Source organism: Rhincodon typus, chromosome 6, assembly GCF_021869965.1.
Source record: "Rhincodon typus isolate 14 chromosome 6, sRhiTyp1.1, whole genome shotgun sequence".
NCBI classification, from domain to species: Eukaryota; Metazoa; Chordata; class Chondrichthyes; order Orectolobiformes; family Rhincodontidae; genus Rhincodon; species Rhincodon typus.
In genome coordinates this window covers 51,291,878-51,311,726 of record NC_063337.1, presented here as the reverse complement: position 1 = coordinate 51,311,726, position 19,849 = coordinate 51,291,878, and the positions used below count along the sequence as shown (strand labels likewise).

Here is a 19,849-nt window from a genome sequence, read left to right as displayed (position 1 = left end):
AAAGCTAGCATCCAAGTTTAACTGTTAATAGGGAAGGCAAAAGGAACATTGGCTTTTATTTCAAAGCGTATGTGACATCTTGATGCACAATATGGTTGCTTCCTGTATCTACACTTCCATAGACCAAACAACTTATTTGCCCAATCTCTACTCATGCTGCCTTTCAGCAAAAATCAAATTCTGAACACTCCAATAGTTAATTAATTAAATACCTGTTCTAAGCGTTTCGCTTCCAGTTCTTCCAACCGTTGTAAACGTTCTTCCTCCTCTCTTCTTTGCCTTTCTTCTTCTTCTTTTAATCTTGCAAGTGCTTCCTGCATAGCTTTTACAGTAGCCTTGCTGGGACCAGCTTTCTTCTTCTCTTTTTCATCTTTATCTTTCTTTTTCTTTTTGTCCTTTTTCTTTTTGTCCCCATCATTTTCTTCACCTGCAAGTTATAGTAAGTGGTACCATTCTGAAATCCTCATCAACTGCTCAACCCACAATTACCTTCACGTATCATGGAGAAACCCATTAGAAAAGAAACGAAAATCTAGAGTTTGTTTTGCTTTGTACTAATTGCTACACAACAACTTAAACATTATGCAAATTTCATTTTCTCCCCATCACATTCTACCAAAAAGAACTTTTGCTAAACTAAATTTCATCAAAAATATGGGTAACTTTTTTTTTTAAGAAACATCGACTGGGTGCCTCATGTAGGCAAAGCCCACTCTCATATTAGTAATCTGATTCACACAAGTTTCTGTTCAGCTAGCACGAAGGACAGACACCACAAATTTGTCCAATTTCCAAGCCCTTGGTTTCAGTTTTCTAAGGCTTTAAGGCTTCTCCACATTTTTTAAAATTACTTCAAGTTTAACTGGATAAATTCACGCAGTACCTTCAAAGTTTATTTTCTCCCTCTTTGTTATGTCTCCGGTCATCTTTTGTTGGTCTTTAAATCTTTCCCAATCCTCTGACTTACATATGTAAAAAGGGTAGAAGTGGAATCCATACAGTGTGGAAACAGGCCCTTCGGCCCAACAAGTCCACAAGAACCCTCAGAGCATCCCACCCAGAACCCATCCCCCTATACCACTCATCCCTGAACACTATGGGCAATTTAGCATGGCCAATCCACCTAGCCTGCACATCTTTGGACTGTGGGAGGAAACCGGAGCATCCGGAGGAAACCCACGCAGACACGGGGAGAATGTGCAAACTCCCCACAGTCACCCGAGCGTGGATTCAAACCTGGGTCTCTGGTGCTGTGAGGCAGCAGTGCTAACCACTGGGCCACCGTGCCGCCCTAAAAAGTAAGCATGAGAATTGGTAAGGTTTAAAACAAAAATCAAGGACAGGAAAGAACCAGATAAATTTGGGAACAAAAATGAAAAAAAAAACACGCATCACAAGATTCTCAGAGCTTTTGTAAGTTTGCAAGAAAACGAAGAGATTAGCAGAAGAAAATCTAGATCTCTCTGATGCAGAGGCAGAATATTAGTTTTTTTTAAAAAGAGGATATATTGAGGAATCAGGTCATGCACAAGTTGAATAATGCAAGCTTTTCTTCAATTATTGTTCTGCAGTGTTATTAAGCTTTCAGACTGCAAGGTACTCAGTTAGTCTTAAATTGCTTCATGTGTGGCACAATTTCTCTTGTTTTTTCCCTTGGCCTTTCTAATGAAAAAAAAAGGAGGTTTAGAACTGTGTCAATTGCAGTTCATTACTGTTTCAAGATTGGGGAAATATGAAATTTATGTAAGCTGCTGAACTCTAACCAAACATCTGCCTTATTAATGTTCAGCATTAAGTTTCAATAGCTTATTATTTTAAAGCAAGATGACAATTTATAGTTCTCACGTTACTACAATTTTATTAACTTGATCTTCTTCCTGAATTAGGGTATAGCATGTGGGACAGAAACAAAGCAGATTCTGCTTAAAACACTATCACATGGGGTCCTGGGTTATGTCACCATCATGGAAACAGCAAAGGTTTGATTCAGCCACAGAACTTGCTAGACCATGGAGTAAAATAAAGGTTATAACCCAGTGAATGCAGGTCATTGTTGGTGTAAATGGGGAAGAAAAAACACGGATTCAGACAAATACTGATGCGTTTGCAATGCAAGGCATGAGAAATGCCCATTACTATCATCAAAAGGACATTAGCGGGCAGTATAATTCTCAATTTTTCTTTATCAAATGGCGTTCAAATACTAAATCAATACTAGTTCTCACTTCACCTTGAAAACATTCATCCATCAATAAAATGGAGTCAGATTTAAACCATTCAATATATAGTCCACAAGGACTTCAAATGTTTTCTGACAAGTTTTATTTAACCCTTGATGTCCAGGGATCATTTTTGAGTAGACCACACAAAGATGGGTTGTTATTCCTGAAATCTGGGAGGCTAAGAGGTGATTTGATCGATGCTAAAGTGAACACAGACCCCTCAGAGAACAGGGGAGAGAGAGTGTTGAGGAAATAACAGTGGGGAGAGAGAGTGTTGAGGAAATAACAGTGGGAAACCAGAAAATGGCAGGGGCTAAACAAATATTTTGCATCAGTTTTCATAGTTGAGGATATTAGCAGCATTCCAAAATTATTAAACAATTTTTGACTGTTTAACATCTAAGACTATGGAAAAGAGTAACAGCATTACTGGCAAGGCCAGCATTTACTGTGCTTTCCCAATTGCTTTAGAAAAAGTGGTGGCGACCAGTTTTGAACTGTTGCAGATCACCTAGGAAAAATTCACTCAGCAATGTTGGGGACAGGTTCCAGAATTTAGACACACTAACAATGAGGGAAGTTCAACATAGTTCTGTATCAGGAAGGCACTGACTTGAAGTGGAATTTCCAATTCTTGTGTTCCCATACACCTACTGCCCTCTTCCTTCTATGCATAACAAAGGAAGGAAGGAAGGAAGACATGTTTATAAGCACTTTTCAGGAGCATAGGAAGTCTCAGAGCATTTTACAACCAACTCAGTACTCAATATCCTCTGATGCTGCCTGGCCTATTGTGTTCCTCCAGCTCCACAGTGTTGTCTCTGACTCCAGCATCTGCAGTTCTTGCTATCTCTCAGTACTTTAGTCACTGTTTATTGATGATTGTAACCAGGGAAGTGAGGTAGCCAACTTGCATATAAACTCAGAAACAGCAATGTAATAATGATCAGACCACATCTGTCCTTGTAAAGTTGGTCAAGAGATAAATATTGCTGGAAGAACCACATAACTCCCCTGCTGGCTGGGAATTGTTAAAACAGTAAGAAATTCTAGAAGGATTAGGCCACTCAGCCCTCTGTTCCTGTACTACAATTCTTTGATCTACGATCTCTGGAAAATTAAAATGAATGCTCTGCAACACTCTCTCAGAAAACCCTAGTTTGCAGGCTGCCAAGGCTAGGAGAACTGATTAATTTCTCCAGTACTGTTATCTTTACTCCCACTGATATTTTTCCAAGATCCCCCATTATCACTAGACCCGTGGTTCCCTATCATCTCCAGAATGCTTTTACATCTCCTACCTGAAAACTAATAAAGCCTCTACCATTTTTTTATTCGCCATTATAATCTAGCCACTTTCATTTGTCTTTTTTTTTTAAATGTTCGTTAATGGAATTCAGGCATTGTTGGCTTGGCCCAGATCATTGCTCAACCTGAATTACCACAGCAGCAATGGTGGTGGTGAATTTCCTTCCTAAACCGTTCAAGTTCTTGGTTTGTAGGGTCACCCACAGGGAATTCCAAGGCTTTGGCACAGTAACAATGAAGGAACTACAAATATAGTTACAAGTCAGCATAGTGGCTTGGAGGTTAACATATGCCCTTGTCTTTCTAGGTGGTAAAGACCACAGGTTTAGAATGGGCTGTCAAAGGTGGCATCGTGAGTTTTTGCAGTGCATCTTGTAGATGATAGACACTACTCCTAGTGTGTGCCAGGGCTAAAGGGAGTGAATTAATCTGTGCATAGGGTACCAAATCAGCAGGTTGTTTTGTCCTGAATGGCATTGAGCTTTAAATGTTATTTGAGCTGAGCTCAAGTCAATCACTACAAAATGCCTAGTCTCCACCCTGAACTGTAAACATTATTCACTTCACTAGTCCAGTTCAGTTTCTCATCAGTAGTAACGCCCAGGATGCTGACAGTGGCATATTCAGCAATAGTTATGCCACTGAATGTCAAGAGAAATTCTTTTTATTAGAGATAGATTGCCTGGAACTTAAGTGGCCTTTGCGCTACACACTGTCCAAGCTTAGACACTACCCAGGTCTTGCTGCAACTGCTTCAGTATCTGAGGATTCATGAATAGTGATAAACATTTTGCAATCACCAACCATTATTCCTGCCTCTGACATTATGACAGGAAGATAACTGATGAAGTAGCTGAAGATGTTTGCGCGTAGGAGATAATGTCTCAGTTAAAGCTCTTGTGGCATCCTTCCATCAATAACATCTTATGAGCAATTTTTGTGCATGTGTGGGTAGGTTGGGGGTTAAGGAGTGCAGTTTATAAGGGGATTAGAGTTTAATTAGTATAGTTATATGCTGATGGTTCATAATTTCATCATTTCCAGCACGCTACCTTAGCAGGGCATAACAAATTGCACTGGCTGCCAATATAGGATTTTAACCCATGTGCCCAGACCATTAGCTCAGACCTTTTGATTACCAGTCCTATAATAAAACCACTATACCACTACTTCCCCTTGAAATTAGGTTTGAGCCTATAGAATTGTTTACAATTTGTTTTGAAGTCTCATGTTAATCAATTCTTACACTCTTTCTTTTTACTCAACTTCCTTGGCTCACCTTTGAATTCTAGAATTCACAATCGTGAAGTTTACTACTCTTTTTGACATCAGAAAAAGCAGGCACTTTAGCTATAATTGCAGAATTTCTCTGTTGTTTTTTGCATTAAGGAAGTTCATTAAAAGGCATGTTTCTTTGTTGCAAATTATGGATTCATTCTTTAAATGCTAGTCATTCCTATTTAATGCCATATCTTTTAATCTACTTTCTCAATCTGTCGTATAACCTACCCATCAAAACTTAAATGTAACCAGTGCAAAATATACAAGAGTCTAGTTTTAGGTTTACCTAATTCACACTCAGACCTGATATGAAATTCTACCATATTTGGCACTTGAGACACTTTTAATGCAAGTTTATTGTTGCTAAAAGAGACATATTTTGTCAAACCTTTTTATTCTGCACTCATTAGGGCATCCATAAGAATAGCAGTGTAATTTTTATTCAGCAGAACTCAAGTACCACAGTATGAGAAAAGTTGATTAATATTATTTCATTTCACAATACTAGATCCAAAATAGCCTGTTCCCTTATTGATTTCTCCATGTGTTATCTGGAAAACTCCCTCATATCATTCCATAAACTTGTACTTATGGTTACTACAAGTTTGGTTTCCTATATCTACTTGAAGATTCAAACTCCCCCACGATTACTACATTCCTCTCATTAAATGCGCCTCTAACTTCCTGATTTCTGCTCATCCCCACACCTCAACTACTGTGAGGGAGCCTTTAAAAAAACTCAACAGCGTTTTCTGTCCCTTTTTGCTTACTTCCAATCAAAATTGATTGCGGTTCATGATTTTCTCCTTTGTCACCATCATCTTTATCCACTTCTTTACCATCAGGGCCTCCTCCTCTTTATCAAATCTCACTTATCCCCTCTAAAATAGAAAGCATTTGGAAATATTGACTTTCAAACGGAGTCACACAAACATGTCTCTGGAATCACGAGTAGATCAAAACAATTAACGCTTATTGTGCTATTAACACATTACATTTGTTGTGACTACTAAATCCATTCAGATTCAGTGTCTTCAGATTTGATTCTCTCCCCGGCACCCAAAAAAAAATTATTGCTTTACTCGTTCTGAAGTCACTCTTAGCCGAATCTTCGCACCTCAACCTGTTTAAGTGGCTTAAAACACCATCCACTGTTCCAAGTATCTACTCCCTGCACTATGATTTCCTATCAGTACCAGAGGTAGTTCTGCTGTAACAGTAATTACTTTATTGTGCTACCTCGCGCTATAGAAAATCACGTTATAGGGAAATCGCTATAGAAAATCGCTATACTGTGCAGTAGAAAGTTTGCATTATCCAAACAGTGTCCACTAGTCATCAATCATGTTATAGCCAATTCATGTTAACGAAACACGCGTTATATCAGAAATGCCTGTATATATGTTTCTTCACCACAACTGAATAGCTATCTACACCCTTATTCAATGGTCAATTACCCCATCAGTCTCTCTTCTACTTTATGCAAGTACCAAGAACCTTGGATACGCTGTTGGCCAAAATTACGAACTGAATCCTCATACCTACCCAACATACAGTCATATCTTTCTACCTTCAAAGGGTTCAAGGTACCACACACAATGATCAGCACTGACTTCCGGCTGTGGATGTCACTGCTACAGACAGGTCTTGGAGGTCCACACAGCCGGAAGGAAAATTAGAGGGAACACTGCTTTTTACCCTTATCGATAACCAATTCTAAAGATTATTTAAACATAAAGGTTAAAAGGTGTTTTTCCCCCACTCCCTGAAACCCCACAACATCAAGGATTCATATCTAAACCAAAGCTCCTGGAATTGGTGGCATTTCTCACAAACATAGTAGTCTGGGTCACAATCCTCCCCACAAAATTCCACTTGCAGCATTTAAAGCACACAAGCTGCAATCCAGCCTTGAACTGTTTTTGGAATGCACAAGAAATTTGTTGAAGTGAGCAGTGCCTTAATTTTTTTTTGCCTGGCATGCAAATTCACCTAAAAACATTAGCTCAAACATGGTTTATGCAGGAACTTCTGGGTTGCTACATGGCTGAGGAGTTTAGGGGCAACATAGGCATGGCACGGCTGGTAGCAAATCTAACTTTATTGGTTAGCTAACAATGTGGTTTCAGTTAAATCAGTTATATTTGTTTTAGTAATAATCAGTTTATCTAGTTTAAATCTTTAACTATTTGCTAATATTACCAAGTAACAATTTCCTAGAGTTAGAGGCAAAGACCAGATTTCCATTAAATCCTGATTGCAGATATTGCCTGCAGCTGCTGATGGCCTTTTTCCTACAACAAAATGGCACACCATCCACACCTTCAGACAAAAACAAAAGAAAAAGATAAGGCAGAGGGAAAGGACAAACAAACAAAATCAAATACATGGAAGAAAACAAAAAAAGGAAAACTGGAATTAGAAGCAAAAGAATTAGAGAATAAGGGACATGAAGACAGCGACAGGTAGAGTGTGACCACATTCTTCATCTTGTTGTACACAAGAACAGAAAAAACTGATTAGTTTTTGTTTGAAAAGAAAACCATTTAGAGACCATGAAATGTTATTCCCATTTGGCTTCCAATGCAAGGTGTGACAACCAAATGTGACATATTTCAAAACGAATATAGGGAAAACACAAGGAAATAGCTCAGACAGACTAAAAATACAGGTTCGAACAACCAACATTTTACAAATATAAATCAGATATCTAAAACAGTACCTTCCGCACCTGCAGTATCTTCAATTCCCTTAACTTCAGCAGTTGCAGTAACATCCATTTTCTCATGTACACTTTTAGAAACAAGTTCAGCTTCAGCTTTCTGAGTTTTAGCTTCCTGCTCTTTTTCCTTTCTCTGTCGTTCAGAATCATCCTTTTCTTTCTGCTTACGAAGTTTAGCCTTTTCCTCTTCCCGTTTCTTGCGCTCCCTTTCTTTCTTTTCTGCTTTCTTTTGTGCAGCTGTTTTTAGTTTGAATCCAGAATCTCCTCCATCCTCCCCTTCACTTTCACCTTTCTTGGGCTGATTACTTTTTTGATTCTTCTTATTCTTTGTATTTTGAGGGAACTCACTGCTGTCTTCATCACTGACTGAATTTGCTTTAGAATTCTTAGTCTCAACTTCCTCGCCTTCTGAAAGCTCTAGTTTTTGTGCATGACTTTGGGATCTCCCTTTAGCTCTCTCAATGAAATCTTCCTCATCTGATTGCTCAGATTTTTGCTTCCGACCTTTGCCTTTTGGTAGCCCAAACTCTTCACCTTCCACTTCTTCATCTTCAAAACCAGATTTTGGGACCTTCTGGCTCTTTTTCTTCTTATCTGGCTTTTTATTGACTGGCTCAGATTCATCTATTTCTTCTTTCTATTAAAATGAAAATAGTTTCAAAATATTGCACACTCATTCCATTGCAAAAAATAAAATTGAAAATTAAACCTATCTGATTTAGCAGCAAGGGTCATTATTCTTAACTGGATTTAGAATATAATAAAGATTCACAGGATATGGGATTGGAAACTTCAGATCAAAGAACATATAACGTAGTTCATCTAGAACAAAACTTTCACTGCCAATTAGTCACTCCCTTTGTGATTATAAACACTGCAGGACAAAAGCTGAAAGAATTACAATTCTGGAAATATCCAGATCAAAATTGTAAAGTTTTAAGTTAAACCTTTACTTTGGCTGAAGATTTGGCTGCTTCGTTATGGCCCTTTGTTCCTTGAATCTCTAAAGAAAGTTCTTCGATTTCTTTTAGTATATCATCTTCCCTGGAATTTTAGAACAAACAAACTCAGTACAGAAGTAAACACAGGAACAACAAACAAAAATAAAACTCAAACAATCCAAAACTAATACTTACTCAAAATCTTTTTTCTTCTTTTTACTAACTGGTTTTGGTTTAGGAGCTCCTGCTCCCTCAATCTCTGCTGCCAATGCATCAATATCAATGTCATCCTTGGCACTAGGAACAAAATTAGATATTGTAAAGATTGCATTGTTTATTTTTCTGTATTTTTGATTGGGGGCTGAAATGGAAAAAGAACTACTGGGAGATAAAAAGGATTGTGGAAGGGATTGCTACACCTTTTAAAAACAAGTTATCCTCACTCATTGGTCATAGGGAAGTAGTGGTGTAGTGGTTATGTCAGTGGATGAGAAATCCACAGACCCAGGATAACGTTCGGGAAATTGAATTCAATAAAAACCTGGAGCTAAAAGCCTAATGCTGACCATGGAGTCATTGTTTGTGGTCAGAAAAACTCTTCTGATTCATTAATGTCCTCTAGGAAAATCTCCCCATCATACCTACTCTGGTCTATTGTGACTCCAGATCCTCAGTAACATGATTAACTCAACTGCCCTCTAGGCAATTAGGGATGGGCAATAAATGGTGACCCATACAACAATTAAATTGACACTGCTGCTTTTTCATGTAATGGGGGAAGGTTAGTTGTAGATGAACTGATATCTGCAGGTGCACAGGAAGAGAGATTTGGCTGACAACAAGTGTCTGATTGGTCTGTGGAGTGACAGGTTCCTATGTAGCTGAAGGTAGGTAGTTTGTGCGTGCGTACAGAAGCCTTTAAACACTGCAAGGGGACACGGTGCATCTCACTCTACCTTTGAACAAAAAACCATACCCAAAGATTAAATAAAGCCAGTTTATTTTTCCCCACAGCAATGGAAAATTGCTAGCTTTTAACCAGTAGCTAAAAGATTTTTGCAATTTGTGAACCAGTCACTTTGTGACTCCTGCATGGTAGTGTGAAGTGCCTGGAGAACAGAGTTCGATGAACGGCAAGGAAAAGGATCATATCTGTGATTCGCATGGAAAAGGGTCACTAAATCATGCTCCATCTCTCTCTCCTCTCATAACACCATTTTTTGTATTTCTGTATGTGCACAGGGCAAGTTTAAACAAACTCATAGTTACTTACTTGCAGCTAAAGTCTACGTATTTGCGATAAATATTAGTTCTTGTTAGGTACCAAAACTTGGTCTGTGCTTTCCATAAACCTGGATCTAAAAAGACAGGTAAATTGGGGAATTTCAGATACTTGAATAAAGTCTATAACTTTTGTGACAAGTTTGGGAACAGCAGGGCTTGATTTCTAGGACACTACCCCAGAGACAGGTGATAATATACCAATTTCTAAACAAGCATGTCAAATTTAAAAGACGATGCAACAGGACCTGATTATCTACCCTTGATGGGTGTAATTAATGTAATCTATCACATGTTGCAATCTGACCGAATACTTCATTATGATGGAGGGTGACAGTTGATTTTGAGACTAGGGTCCTGAATCTAAATAAAGGAAAGGATGATGTCATGAGGTGCGAGCTGGCGAGAATAGATTGAGGAATGTCAGGAATTATGATGAATAGGCAATGACAAATATTTAAAGAGCATGTGGAGGAACTGCATCAATTGTTCATTCCTGTCTGGCTCATAAATAAAAACAGGACAGAATGCCAACATGGCTAACAAGGCAAATTAGGGATAGCATTAGAACGAAGAAAGGGTCATTCAAAATGGCCAAAATAGCAGCTGATAATGAGGACTGAGAAACAGATTAGATTTCAGCAAAGGAAGGCAAAGAATTAATTAAAAGGAGGAAAATAGACTATAAATGGATTTCATGTAAGTACAGAAGCTCTTGCAGAGGAAAAAAGATAGATCAAGAAAAACATAGGCCCCTCATTCAGAAACAGGGGAAGTTGTAATGGGAATAAAAGAGATGAAAAAAATGGAATTAGATATATAGTTTGGTCCTGCTTTCACACAAGAGAACACAAATAACATCCCAAAATGCTGGAGAGCATAGCGTTTACAAGAGGAACAAACTGAAGGAAATCAGTATTCCAAGTTAAATGGATTTGGGACTTGATGGGATCAAAGGCCAACAAATCCCCAGAACATGATAATCTTGATTCCACTTAAGGAAGTGACCCTAGAAATAGTGGATCCATTGGTGGTCATCTGACACGATTATATGGACCCGGAACAGGTCTACGGATTGAGGGTAGCTAATGCCACCCATTGTTTTTTAAAAAAGGAGACAGGAGGAAAACCAGTTAGCCTGACATCAGTAGAGGGGAAAATGTAAGAGCTGATTGCAAAAGAATTATAAGCAGTGCACTTGGAAAACAGCGACAGAATTGGACACAGTCAGTATGGATTAAAGAAATGGAAATACATTCGACAAATCCACTGGAATTTTGAGGATGTAACTGGTAGAATTGATACGCGGGCATCAGTCGATGTGGTTTATTTGGACTTTCCAAAGGCTTTCAATAAAGGCACCACCTAAGAGATTAACGTGTAAAATTAAAGTGCGTGGGATTGTGATAGTGTACTCACACGAGTGGAGCATTGGTTGGCAGAAAGGAAACCATTAGGAATGATTTAGTCCCTACCTCCCTCAGGAGTAAGTACTGGTGAACCACAGGAATCAGTACTATTCGCAATACATATGGATGATTTAGACGAGGGAACTGAATGCAATATCTCCAGGTTTGTAGTGACACAAAGCTGGGTGGGAGGGTGGCTGTGAGAAGGATGCAAAGTTACTTCAGTGATTCTGAACAAATCGATTAAGTGAGCAAACGCATGACAAGTACAGTGTAATGTGGATAAATGCAAGATTATCCATTTGGAAGGTGGATTACCACCAGACTGATGATCGATTAGAAAAGGGGTAATACAATAAAACCTTGAAGTCCTTGTACACCAATCATTGAATAAAGTATGCAGGTGGTGAGGGCAGCAAATGGTACGATGGCATTTATAGCAAGAGGATGATATTCACTGGTGTCAAAAGACAGAGCAGGAAGGTTGTAAAGATTGAGTGGGGGATACGTCAGGCCATGAGATTGTAGATTGTTCTCAAGAACAATTCTGCTGTTGATGACCCACAGCACCTCACAGATGCAGCAATTCAACACTGGGCATCCGTTTGAAGTCTGTCCCACTTAGCACGGTAACAGTACCACATAACACAATGGAGGGTATTCTCAATGTGAAGGGGGAACAACTTCTCCACAGGGGCATGCAATGGTCACTCTGACCAATACTGTTATGGAAAGATGCATCTGCTGCTGTCAGATTGGTAAGGATGACATCAAGTTTGTTTTTCCCTCTTTTTGATTCCCTCCATAGACCCAGAATGAGACTAAGGATAGCAATGTGTAATCTAAATTTGCTACAAGTACCAAGTTAATTGCAGCAATAGGTAGTGTAGATTGAAATTCTAAATTGCAAGGGGAAATTGATAGATTAGGCAAGTGGGCAGAGCTGCAGCTGTTGGAGCCTAATGAGAAAGTGCAAGGACGTACAATTTGGATCCAAGAAACACACTCCAGAGTATTTTCTAAATGGGATAGCAAGAATAAACAGATAATTTTAGGGATCAAGTATAGACATGACTATAGCCATTCAGAAGCAAATGGACTTATTAGCAATAGACAGCATGGTTTCATGCAGAGGAGGTCATGTCTCACTAACTTGATTAAGTGTTTTGAGAAGGTGACAAAGATGGTGGATGAGGGAAAAGAAGTTGATGTTGTCTACGTGGACTTCAATAAAGCCTTTGAAGAAGTTCCTCATGGCGGACTGGTACAAAAGGTGAAGTCACATGGTATCAGGGGTGAGCTGGTAAGATGGGTACAGAACTGGCTCAGTCATGGGAGACAGAGGGTACCGGTGGAAGGATGCTTTTCGGCATGGAGGGCTGTCACTAGTGGTGTTCCTCAGGGATCAGTGCTGGGGCCTCTGTTGTTCGTGGTTTATGGAAATGATCTGGAAGAAAACGTGGATGGTCTAATTAATAAGCTTGTGGACGATACAAAGATGGTGGAGTTGCAGACAGTGAGAAGAATTGTCAGAGGATACAGCAGGATATGGAGCAGTTGGAGGTATGGGCAGAAAAATGGCAGATGGAATTTAATCCGGACAAATGTGAGGTGATGCATTTTGGAAGGTCAAGCTCGGTGGAAATTATACAGTGAATGGCAGAACCCTTAGGAGTATTGACATGCAGAAGGATCTGGGTGTGCAGGTCTACAGATCACTGAAGGTGGCAACACAGGTAGATATGGTAGTGGAAAAGGCTTATGGCATGCTTGCCTTCATTGGAAGGGGCATTGAGTATAAGGATAGACAAGTTATGCTGCAGTCTTCTAGAACTTTAGTTAGGCCACACACTTGGAATATTGTGTACAATTCTGATCAACACACTACCAAAAGGATGTTGATGCTTTGGACAGGGTGCAGCAAAGGCTTACCAGGATGTTGCCTGATACAGGGGATTTTAGTTGTCAAGAGAGTTTGGATAGACTGGTTTGTTTTCATGAAACTCAGGAGGTTGAGAAGGGACCTGATAGAAGTTTATAAGATTGTGAATAGCATGGATCAAGTGGAAAGTATGAGGCTTTTTCCCAGGGATCAATTACAAGGGGACACAGGTTTGGGTTGGGTTTGAGGAGTTTAAAACAGATGTGCAAGGCAGGTTTTCCACACAAAGGGTAGTCAGAGGTGGTGGTGGAAGCAGACACAATAGCAGCACTCAAGAAGCATCTGGATGAACACATGAACAGGAAGGGAATAGAGGGATATGGATCCTGTAAATGAGGACTGTTTAGGTATGGAAGGGCAAAATGCATTGGCGCAAGCTTGGAGGGCCAAAGGGCCTGTTCCTGTGTTGTATTGTTCTTTGTTCTCTAAAAGCTAGATGATAAGTACAAAATTAATTAAGAGGCTAATGGAATGTTGGTCTTTATCACAAAAACTGTGAATAAACAAGATGTGAGTTATATTACTGTGTAATGAGCATCATTAGATTCTATCTGGGTATTACATTCAGTTCTGAGCACTGCACCTTGGGAAGGATATATTGGACGAGGAGCAGTACAAATTCACTGAAATGATATAATAGCTAAACGGGTTAACGCTGGCATGCTGCACAGACTAGGTTTGTATGCCTGTGAAAGTGGAAGATTACTCGATCTTTACATAGCCATGTGGTGTTTACCATGATTCAAGGTTTGAGATGGTAGATAGAAAGAAACTAATTCTTCTAGTTCCAGAGATTACAAAGCAAAGGGGCATACCTTCAAAATATAGTAAGGTCATTAAAGGATAATATCAGAAAATAATTCTTCAAAGTGAAGATGGTGGAAAATTGGAACACTTTCCCTCAGATCAATTCAAAATTTCAACACCAAAATGGATAGGATTTTTTTGTTTGGCTGGAAATGAGGCTTTCAGACAAGATAGTTAGGCAGTAAAAAGTTATATGCCAAACATGATCTCAGTTGTCTCTTAAGATCCCAATAATCAATCACGTTGTCTGGTTATTCATCAACAGTGCCCTCGAACACATGCACTGCATTAGAACCACAGAAGATTGCAGCACAGAAAGAAACCATTCATTATACAGATTCTTTACTAGATCAACCCAAATTAATTCTGCTGTCCTGCACTCGCTACAGACATCAATCTTTTTCTGCTTTAAAATAGTCATTTAAATTTTCCTCTAAATTTAGGAGTGGTCTCCACATCAATATCTCCTTTGGCAATGCATTCGTGCTTTAACAACCTATTAATTCAAATTTTTTTTCTTAACCTCTACCCTCACTATTTTAAAATCAATGAAGTCAGTACTGATTCTCCAAAACAATTTTTGTTATTCACTCCTTCAAAAGTCCCTCAATTTAAAAACCTCCACTTAAATCTCCACTTATGCCAATGAAAATTGTCCTGGCATCATAAATCTTTCCTCAAAACAACTTGTTAAACCTAGAATCCTCCCAAAGCAACATGTGTCTCTCGATAACTTTAATATCCTTTCTACAATTGGGTAGCTAAAACCACATCCACATCCAATCATTCTAATTATACTCCATCTTCTAGTTGCAGCCTTGTAATAAAATACTGAGATGTAGATAAGTTTGGACCACTTCTAATCCTTATCCCTCTTTACTTTCTGATAATTATGTCCACATTGCTAGATTTCCTCAGTTGCACGATCCTATGCTTTCTAGCAAGATTTGTACAATAGGAATGATTTATAATTCTAGGCATGATTAACATTCAATGTACACACAGAAGTAATGCTGAAAAATGTAACAATGACACTATCATACTTTGCATTATATTTAAATATTACTATCTATATTTTGATCAGCATCTGATGAAACGGATACCAGAATATACTTGGGACACAAAGAAGCATAATCAATTGGTCTTAGAGCCCTGATCCATTTTTCCTCACTTCCACCTCAAGAGCTAATTCCAAGTTGCCTTCATGCATGGTCTCGATATTTAACAGATTTTTCACATTTATAAACATGAATGCTGCACTGAAAAGCAATCCTGTTGGCTTAGAAAGTGAAGAAAAACAGTAGAACTACTCAAAAAGTAAATAAACTCCATTTGGCAGACTTTTTTCTTTAAAAATCAACCAGACAGAAACTAAATCAAAATTATTAATTGCCAGCTCCACAACAATTAGCCATTTCAATTTCTTACAATGACAAATGGCAAGAGGTCTGCTCTAAATCTGAATGATGAGTTGTGAAATTTTTAAAAAGAATCAAACTCTCTTTGCCTATGAATGATGATTCCTACATTTAAAGGACATTAGTGCTCCGTAAACAAGGTACGTGTTTCCTTGGAATACATCTTGCTATTTAGCCAAACTGACAAATCGTAAGGCAAAAGCAGAAAGTTCACAATTTAGACAAACTTGATGACAAATGATAACATTGTCTTGAAAACACAGAGCTATACCAGTGCTGCTAAATAGACTTTGTGACTGAGGCATTTTTTCTTCCATACGAGATGCAAACTCACAATCGATTCTCTCAGAAATTGTTGATGGCCAGAAGTTGCAATGAGGCATTTTGGTTAAAATTATTGATGTCAATGGGAAACAGGGAACACTTCATAAGTTTTATCTTTTGTATCATGATCACCCTCAATTTCAAAATGTGTTTTTTTTTTAAAAAGAGGACTGCTAGAGATAATAGCTGCAGGGGTTAAAAAATTGTTTTATAGAATCAAAGGGATACCTCACCTAAAAATGTCTGCAAACAAACTGCACTACACCTCTTATGACTACAGAGATAATGAGGCTGATGATCTACTACTCAACAGCACACCTTCTCCTGGAGACTGTACTCCAAATTTATTACTTTTTTCTTGCAACAAGTTAAAAAAGCAGTTTCAGTTCTACTGCATATCTACCACTCTGGGCTTCAGCATTCATATGCTCTCAAGGTCAGAGTTGAAAAAACATCCCTCATTACCCATGTTGAGAAATGGAAGACTCTCTTCCCCCATTCCAAGTGCTGCAAACCAGCTAAAAAAAAAGGACAGAAGTAATTTGAATCAGCCAACAAGACCAAGAATCTCAAATTGTCTCCTCATTGCTAATGACAGAGCCATCATTCATCGCCACTGCAATGGCCACAACATTCAACTATTCCCTTTCAGTTTTATTCATTCACGAGATGAGGGCGTCACTGACCAAGCAGCATTTATTGCCCATCCCTAATTGCCCAGACAACAGTTCAGGGTCAACAACATTGCTGTAGGTTGGGAGTCACATGTAAGCCAGACCAGGTAAGGATGGCAGTTTCCTCCCTGAAGGACATTAGTGAAGCAGATGGGTTTTTCCCAACAATCTACAATGTGTTCAGTGTCATCATCAGATTCTTAATTCCAGATATTTTATTGAATTCAGATACCATCTGCCGTGGCAGAATTCAAACCCAGGTCCCAGGAACGTTACCTGGGTCTCTGGATTAACAGTCCAATGATAATACCACTAGGCTGTTGCCTCCCCTAAATTGTGAGCGATTCAGAGATGGATACGAATTGTTTTTTAAAATACTTTCATATTTTTGGACTTATTTTATTTCTAATCTATGAATATGTATATGATGCATTACTAATTCTTTCTGCATGTAGTAGTTAATAAATTTTGTTAATTAAGGGAAGCCTAGGTAAATTGGCTCCTTTGAAAACATACATTCATTTTTGCCTGGGAGAAAGCTATCCACAAGTGAAGAGATCCTGTCAACTTAATCTAGTTGCAACTCACTGAGGGGGTGAATGAATAAAAACAGGAAGTCAGTTCATCCCTCCTCACCTGGAGGCATCCCATCTGTACCTACAAGTGAATTACGGACCTTATCCAGGGTCTGGTCATTACATATGTCATGCAATAAATCATTTCTTATGAGTAAATTCTTCACACAAAAGTTAAAGTACCACTGTCTTGTCTGTTGCATCGTGCTTTAGTAACAGTAAATTAAATTTTGCTTTGGAAATCTTATTTCATGTGCTAAGTACTGTACTTGAATAAATGTCTTTACAGTACATAAAACAACTTCATAACTTTATTGTATATTCATGACAAAATCTATTAAGGATTTTGATGAATTGCTTAATAAATTGGTCAAAAATTGTAATTTTAAGTGGGTACAAACAGGCTTAATAATTTTAATATAAATTGAGTTTTACACAACTTTCTGTACCCACTAGATTCATCGGAGTTATCTTAATAATTTTAAAGGTGTAATAAAGAGAATGTTTTATAATCATGCTTTGCAGGCACTTTGGATTTCACTAATAATTCAACACTTTCAAATATTCCACAGGTCTCAATAAGAACAAACTTTCTGGTGCACTCAAATACTTTAAAATGGATGTCATATTGTGAAGGGCACTTTGTTTTTAAGTAAAAGTATGCAAGTTGTGCAACCTCAGCATCCAAATTAACACCTACTAAAACTCTCGATTTGGTCCCTCAGCGACAATCTTTTTTACTCAACATCTCAAAACGGTCAGTTGATCACTAGGGGAGAAAAATCTTCTAATTCACACACACACACACATCATTTCAACGATTAATTTTTCTAATGTTCACACTTCAGACCAATGACTCCATCAAACCAATTTATTAAAGCTTCATGGTCCACATTTTTGATGAGCTCTGTCAGTTTCGATCTTGGGATATTTACACAGTCAATTGTGCACATCTACAGAGGCACAATACAAATGCAAGTTGGTGCAATTGATTCTCTGCCCCCATTGAACGAATTTCAAGATGTTATTGTCAAATTCTTCCACATACTTGCTCGACCTCCTGAGCAATTCTCTCCAATTAGATACTGCCACATGATGTATCATGGGCTTCTCTGACACTAATGTCTCTTCTGATAGCCACTTCTTTCACTCCACCGTGAAGCCATTATTTTTGTCACATCTCTCTACAATTCACCGCTAAAGCCATTTCACCTTCACGTTTTTCTCTGTGCCTTCAAAGGCCTTCTTAATACATTTTCCAACAGCAAGTCTCATCTATCCTGTAAAATGGGGTCAGCAGGAAAGTGAGAATGTATCTTTAATAAAGATGAAATATTTCCTTTTACAAGGAGCATTATGAATTCACCACTTCATTCACCATGTAATCTCAATAAAAGATATAATTTTGTAACCAAAATGAAAACCAAAGCTTCTGATTATTGCACTACTCTGTAAAATCAATAAATCATAGAATCACAGAATCAATACCTACAATGTGGAAGCAGGCCATTCAGCCCATCAAGTCCACAGTGACCACACCCCCTACACTATCCCTATAACCCTGTATTTCCCATGACTAATCCCCGTAGCCTGCACAGCCTTGGACACTATAGGCAACTTAGTACGATCACTCCACCTCTTTGGACTGTGGGAGAAAACCAGAGCTTCCGGAGGAAACCCATACAGACATGGGGAGGATGTGCAAACAGATACTCACCCAAGGCCAGAATCAAACCTGGGTTCCTGGCACTGAGAGGCAGCAATGCTAACCATTGGGCCACTGTGCCGCCCAGTAATACATAGTAACAAACTGCAAAATAAAAGCACAAGTTAACTTGCATATTTTTCACTCCTGCCAAGAGGAGCATGTTACTTCCACTCCAGTCTTCCTATAAACAAATAGCCAAAGGAATTTGTCACAATAAGGACAAATGCATACTCAAAACAATTCTCCACTCTTCTCCAACTCAGTCTGCTTATTCTACTTTCTAATGTAGCCAAAAGCAATTCACGTTTGCACCTAAAAAGGTGAATAAGACCATGTCAAGCTCTTAAAAATCTGCTTCCAAAAAAATCAGACTGTATTTTGTGCAAGAATTGCCAAGTGTTTCCTTTTATAAAATGATAATATTAAGGCAGCAAAGGCTTGCAATGCTATGCTGGTCCGTTAACTGCTTCAGCCAAAATGTTAAAAATGCAAGTTAGAATGGCTCTAGACCTGATCCATTTATATAGTGTTTGTTGGTCTCAATTAGACTGTTAGCAAGAACACCAGAATTGGTTTCAACACCTCTAAGTACAGAACAGAAATATCAGGAGATTCCGCTCCTGTATGCTATCCAATGACTGAAGATGAAAACTGCATGTATAGTACTATGATTTATCTCCCTCCCGCTTTCCTTGATTCAGGAGCTTTACAGCAAATAAACCATAGGCTGGATTTTCCAAGGATTGGTAGTTTCATGTAGATTTCCACTCAGCCCTTTTATTAAGCAAAAGAAAGGAGCTCTGCATTTGAGAACAGATTGCGCTCCTTCAGAAATGTAGAGTCATACATCCATTGTTACAGGTTTTTTTTTGCAGTGCAGAACTGTACAAGGAAGGCCAGACATGCCCTTTATACAGTGCAGTCAGCTGTCATATTTTGAAATTAAAAGCTCCATACAGCCACATCAAAATCTAAGTACATAAGTCAAACGTGAAGTTACTGAGCTGGGACAGTAAGGTGTCAGATGGGTAGGGGAGGAATTAGGATACCAAGTACATTGATGCCATGTGGGTAGCTTGCAGGGGTTGGTCCTGGGCAGGGGGAGGGGACATTCAGATCTTGCAGTAGGGTATGGAGATGGCATCAGAGGTTGGGTCTGAGGTTGATAGGGACTGGAAGGTCATGTATGGAAAGGGGAAGGTATGTTGCACCCTGGGGGTGTTGGATCAAAGTCTTG

The 19,849-nt window shown here is 38.7% G+C and overlaps 2 protein-coding genes across 3 annotated transcripts in view; one reads left to right on the top strand and one right to left on the bottom strand.

The window, feature by feature from the left end:
- mrpl30 (mitochondrial ribosomal protein L30) overlaps nt 1–19,849 on the top strand; it is a 65,024-nt gene that overhangs the window by 13,465 nt on the left and 31,710 nt on the right. The window lies entirely within an intron of this gene.
- LOC125483313 (eukaryotic translation initiation factor 5B-like) overlaps nt 1–19,849 on the bottom strand; it is a 29,374-nt gene that overhangs the window by 3,676 nt on the left and 5,849 nt on the right. Inside the window, exons 2-5 of one of the 2 annotated variants that reach the window (XM_048598008.1) lie at nt 8,670–8,771; nt 8,487–8,577; nt 7,543–8,170; nt 213–427 (exon numbers count right to left, since the gene is read on the bottom strand). In XM_048598008.1, coding sequence (XP_048453965.1) covers nt 213–427; nt 7,543–8,170; nt 8,487–8,577; nt 8,670–8,771 — 1,036 coding nt within the window. Of the gene's footprint in view, nt 1–212; nt 428–7,533; nt 8,171–8,486; nt 8,578–8,669; nt 8,772–19,849 lie in introns of both variants that reach the window. The other variant, XM_048598007.1, reaches the window with a different exon arrangement.